The 5,551-nt window shown below is 42.3% G+C and overlaps 1 protein-coding gene across 1 annotated transcript in view; it reads left to right on the forward strand.

Moving 5' to 3' along the window:
- PROKR2 (prokineticin receptor 2) overlaps positions 1-3,805 on the forward strand; it is a 24,301-nt gene extending 20,496 nt beyond the window's left edge. Inside the window, exon 2 of the mRNA XM_007952477.2 lies at positions 3,109-3,805. Coding sequence (XP_007950668.2) covers positions 3,109-3,805 — 697 coding nt within the window. The remainder of the gene's footprint in view (positions 1-3,108) is intronic.
- Positions 3,806-5,551: the final 1,746 nt, after the last annotated feature.

The following is a 5,551-nucleotide window of genomic DNA, read 5'->3' on the forward strand; positions in this document are numbered from 1 at the left end:
TTTTATAGTTTTCTTTGTACAGGTCTTTTGTGTCCCTGGTAAGATTTTTTCACAAGTATTTTATTTTTTTGGTGGCTATTGTAAATGGTATTGATTTTCTTATTTCTTTTTCATCAATCTCTTTGCTGGCATAGAGGAATCTAACTGATTTTTGGATGTTGATCTTGTATCCTGCCACAATAATAGGGCATCTATTTGTGAGTGCAGAGGTTGCCTCATACTTAACCCCAGAACGAGATGCCTGTGTACCTTGACAGAGGCAGGGTTGGAGAAGCACAGATCTCCCTGTAGGTTTCAGTTTACCCCATAGAGAAAATATGCCTTTCCACTACACAGAAATATCAGAAGGGCCACCCAGTGCCATTTCTTCCTGCCACAGCCAGAAGAAGAGCTAGGTTCATGCAGAGAGATCCAGAAAATGGTGTGATTTCAAGTCATAGAGATCGTACAAGGGGAGTATTGGCTCCAAGAAACACATGCGTGAAGGTAGACAGCAAGAAAAATCTTGAAGATACCTCTCTTGCCAGTGAATGGCTCTCAGTGTGCTTTTTGAACATTTACCTTCTCTGGTACTGACAGAAAGCTTGAGTGATTGTCTGTACAGTTATTATTACTCCCATTTCACAGATGAAGAAATTAAGTCCCAGACACTTAATTGATTTAACCCAGTATGGAGAGCTGGAATCCAGATCTTATCAATAACTCTAACACCATTGTTACTTCCCTTCTGATTTACAGGGGACAATTCTCAGTTTTGAAACATCATACAGAATGTGGAAGATGCTGTTGGATGAAAAGTAATTCCAATTTAAATGTTAGCAACAGAATAAGCAGGAATGTGGAAATTCCCGTTGACACTGGTTATTGAAATACTTTTTATGATAGACCCAGATTGAGATAATGAGCAAGTACTCAGTTGATTACAGTATCTAAGTACTTTGGACTCAGTGTGCTAGATAGAATAAGACTCCCAAAGATGTCCACATTCTAATCCCCAGATCCTATGAATATGTTAGTTACATGGCAATGGTGAATTAAAAGAGCAGATGGGAATAAGGTTTCTAATCAGCAGACATTAAGGAGATTATACTGAATTATCTGGGTGGGCCAAATGTAATGACAAGTGTCCTTCTATGAAGAAGGAAGGAGAAGAATCAGTGTCATAGTGAAAGATAAGCAGAAATTGTTGTCATTGAACATGGAAGGGAGCCACAAGCCAAGGAATGCAGAAAGCCTATTGTTGTTGTTGTTGTTATGTGCCGTCGAGTCGGCCCGCAGAAAGCCTATAGAAGCTAAAAAAGGCAAGAAAACAGATTCCCCCCTCAGAGACTCCAGAAAAGAATACAGCACTGCTGACACCTTGATTGTAGATCAGTGAGACCCATTTCAGACTTCTGACCTCCAGTACCATTACAGAGACTGCCATCAAGTCAGATCCAACTCATAGTCAACCCCTCCTTGGGTTTCCGAGGCAGTATCACTACCAAAGTAGATTGTTCAATCTTCCTTCCAGAGATGTAAGATGATAAATTTGTCTTGTCTTAGGCCACTCTACATTGTGGTAATTTGTTACAGTAGTTATAGGAAACTAATGCACTCAACCATCAGAGAGACACTGTGAGATGTCCCCATCCAGTCAATGATGAGCCACCCTCCAGTCCTGTGAGTTTGTGCTACCCAGGCAGGTCATGTCAGTTAACTTGGCAAGGCTGGGTCACACGGATGCATAAAGAACTCTAGCAATCACTGCACATATTATTGCACCCAGCTGGTGTGCAGCTGGTTGGGATAGGATCCAACTTCATCCCAGATCTTCAGAAAGCCAGAGGATAGGGAGAGCCATACAGTCATGGAATCTTCTAATGGAGTTAGACAGGGCTCCCAGGTCATGGCAAAAGAAGATAACACCACCTTATGGAAAGAAATATTTCTCCAAGGCTGGGAAGAAATAACATGACTGAAAGCCTTCTCAGTCAAGTCAGAAACTTGGAAAGGTGACTAAAGGGCCTGGTTGCAAAAAAGATAAATTAGATAGGATTTTCTATAGATGGCTTGCTACTCTTGGCCTCACTTAACTCATATTCCAGGCAGTGGTTGATTTCTTTCTCCCCTGCCTTTTTTCTTCCTCAGTCTTCTCTCACTCTCTCTCTGCCCACCCCCACCCCCCCAAAAAAAAGGTATCGAAATTGTTTCAAGGCATCAAAGTATTCAAATGCATCTACTCTGGAGAGAAGATACTCGACACACACAAATGAGCTCATTTACCACAAAGGGCTTCAATCTCTTCCCCAGGCAGTATGGCTTATTGGAATGAGGAGGAGTAAGCACCACTGTCAAAGCAACTTCACACATCTTCTCTTTTGAGCTTGAGTCAGCTCTGAGAGGTGGATGTAAAAGCTTTTTATCAAGAGCCTGGATTCTGGTCTCTGCACAAGTGAACCTGGCCAAGCCATTTACTTCTTATTGGCCTTATATTCCACCACACCCCCACCACTACCCTTCTGCCTCTAATGCAGAATGACATCTGAGAGATGGGGGAGAAAGCCCTTGTCTACTACCCTGAGAATATAGTGGACCTACCTCTCAGTGATAACCATAGCCCTTCTCTTACCTCTAAACTATGAGATATTTGAAATGAAGTGTTTTGAAAGCACTGTTGTCTTGGGCAGGATGGAAAGATTGAAAGCCAAGGTGGTTTCAAGAAGACTCCCAATAATAAGCCTCATGTGTTGAATACCTTTCATGCACCAATCATTTTCAAACATCATGTTTAATGTTCATGGTAGCTCTGCAAGGTAAGTGTCATTTACCCATGTTGCAAAAACAAAGCTCAGAGAGATGGGGTAATTCACCCCAGACCACAAAGCCAGTTAGGGGAAGAGTTTGGATTTATTCATCTTGCTTGACCCAAAGTCTTTGTTATTTTCCCTAAACAACTTTCCTGTTCCAAATCCCAAATGGCATTGCTAAAATAACATAAAGCTTGGTGATGCTGGATAATAGGCACATGTGCCATTTTGTCTGCTTTGTGTGGGCTTGGGGTTAGTTAAAAGCTAATAATGTTTCCAAGCATACACATTATTATTCTTGGCTTCCCTCCCCTACTAGGTATCTCGCTATCGTTCACCCCTTGAAACCACGGATGAATTATCAGACAGCCTCCTTTTTGATTGCATTAGTCTGGATGGTATCCATTCTCATTGCCATCCCATCAGCCTATTTTGCAACAGAAACTGTCCTGTTTATTGTCAAAAGTCAGGAAAAGATCTTCTGTGGCCAGATCTGGCCCGTAGACCAGCAGCTCTACTATAAGTCCTATTTCCTCTTCATCTTTGGTATTGAGTTTGTGGGTCCTGTTATCACCATGACCCTGTGCTACGCTAGGATCTCCCGGGAGCTTTGGTTCAAGACAGTCCCTGGCTTCCAGACAGAACAGATCCGGAAGCGGCTGCGCTGCCGCAGGAAGACAGTCCTGGTACTCATGTGCATCCTCACTGCCTACGTACTGTGCTGGGCACCCTTCTATGGCTTCACTATTGTGCGTGACTTCTTCCCCACTGTGTTTGTGAAGGAGAAGCACTACCTCACAGCTTTCTATGTTGTTGAGTGCATTGCCATGAGCAATAGCATGATCAACACTGTGTGCTTTGTGACCGTCAAGAATAACACCATGAAGTACTTCAAGAAGATGATGTTACTCCACTGGCGTCCCACCCACAATGGGAGCAAGTCCAGTGCTGACCTTGACCTCAAAACCAGTGTCATGCCTGCCACTGAAGAGGTGGACTGTATAAGGCTGAAGTGACTTGCCAGCATTTCACAATTGAAAACCCAAAAGCACCACATACCATCAATCAGCCACACTCACAGGCTGTATGGGGAAAGGACAGCTGTGTTCACACTTCACTGTCCTCGAGGTGCTAGACCTGAATGGACATAGCATACAGTGAGAATCAACATGAGCAGCAGCAGCTGATATTTATTGATATGTGCTCAACACCCATTGTATGCACAACCATAAGACTAGACACAAGTAACAGCAACTGGCATTTACTGAAAGTCTACTGCATGCACAACTACACCAATGAGATCAGAAAAGGACAACCAGAGCTGACATTCACTGATTACATACTGTGTGCAAAAACATTTGGGGAAAAAAAAGTTATTTTAGTTCAACAAGGTATATCTAGGATATATAGATGGACAGAGAGAGACCACAAGTGGTTATCTGGAGTCACCCTCTATTGTCCCTCAATCTGTGCCTCATCAGTGCAAGAATATCAAAAGGCTATGGAAATAATGCACTTAGACCTGATGAAGAGGTGGAGATGAAGTCATCAGAGTGTTTATGACCTTATGGGAAGAGAGTGCATGTCATTGCATTGAGCTTTCCCACACAGCTCCTACCACCTTCCCGGGGCATTTCCTAGGATTCCAGATGCCAGAAATGAATTTGTCTCTTAATCAGACCTGCCTGGTACAGTTATCTGCAATGGTGTAATTTCAAAGAAAAGAAAAAAAAAAACTCTTTCCCACTGATACTTGAAACATCATCATTTTTTTGGGTGAAGATGAACACATCCATTTCCTGACACCCCAATGTAAAGGATTTTAGGGGGTCAAGTGTCAGACATGAAAGAAAGTAACACAGAGAGGGGTGGAGGCTGCCACTGGTAATGAACATAATCTTTATGGTCATTTTGCTAAGACTTGGACCAATTTTCTAGAACATGAACACTTTTATAAAATGGCCTCTGTTTTGGAATCCAAAGACCTGGGTTAAAGTTCCAGTGGGATGGATGTGCAGTTGCTTAGTGACAATTTGCAGCAAGTCCAACTCAGTGACCCTGTATACAACAAAACAAAACAATGCCTAGTCCTGCACCATCCTCACAACCATTGCTATGTTTGAGCCAATTGTTGCAGCCACTGTATCAATCCATCTCATTGAAAATCTTCCTCTTTTTTGCTGACCCTCTACCAAGCATGATATCTTTCCCCAAGGACTAGTCCCTTCTGGTAACACAGAATGAGGATGATGAAAATACCTGCTCTGCCTACTCTACAGGATTGTTGGGAGAGTCCATTAAAGTCATGTTTTGTGAAAGTACTTTTCGATTATACACGTGATAAGAATGGATAAATGATATTGAACAGTTTGTTTGGACAAGAGAAATCCCATCCACTGAGTTTATTGTTGAAAAACAAACTCACTTTCATTTTCCCTGTGCTTTCACCCAGACATCCTGAACTCCAGTACACTGGGGCAAAAAGAAATATCAATCCTGGGTTATAATTGGGAAAATTCAACCTCATAGTCTCAGTGACACCCAAATACTTATTATCTCCATATCCTAGACATGTTGGCAGTCTATCCCCACAGGTTGCCAAACAGCATACCCCAGAGCTGTATAAATATCTTTTCTGAATCTGCTTGTATTATTGTTTGTGGTTCTTGTGTGTGCTTGTCCTCATATCTTCCTGATACCTTTTGAAGCAGAGATCACACAGGAGTACCTGGTTTGGGACAAGCCTTTCCACATTTGAGTAA

The sequence above is a fragment of the Orycteropus afer genome, unplaced genomic scaffold (assembly GCF_000298275.1).
Source record: "Orycteropus afer afer isolate SDZICR_OR568_19922 unplaced genomic scaffold, OryAfe1.0 scaffold00340, whole genome shotgun sequence".
Classification (NCBI taxonomy): Eukaryota; Metazoa; Chordata; class Mammalia; order Tubulidentata; family Orycteropodidae; genus Orycteropus; species Orycteropus afer.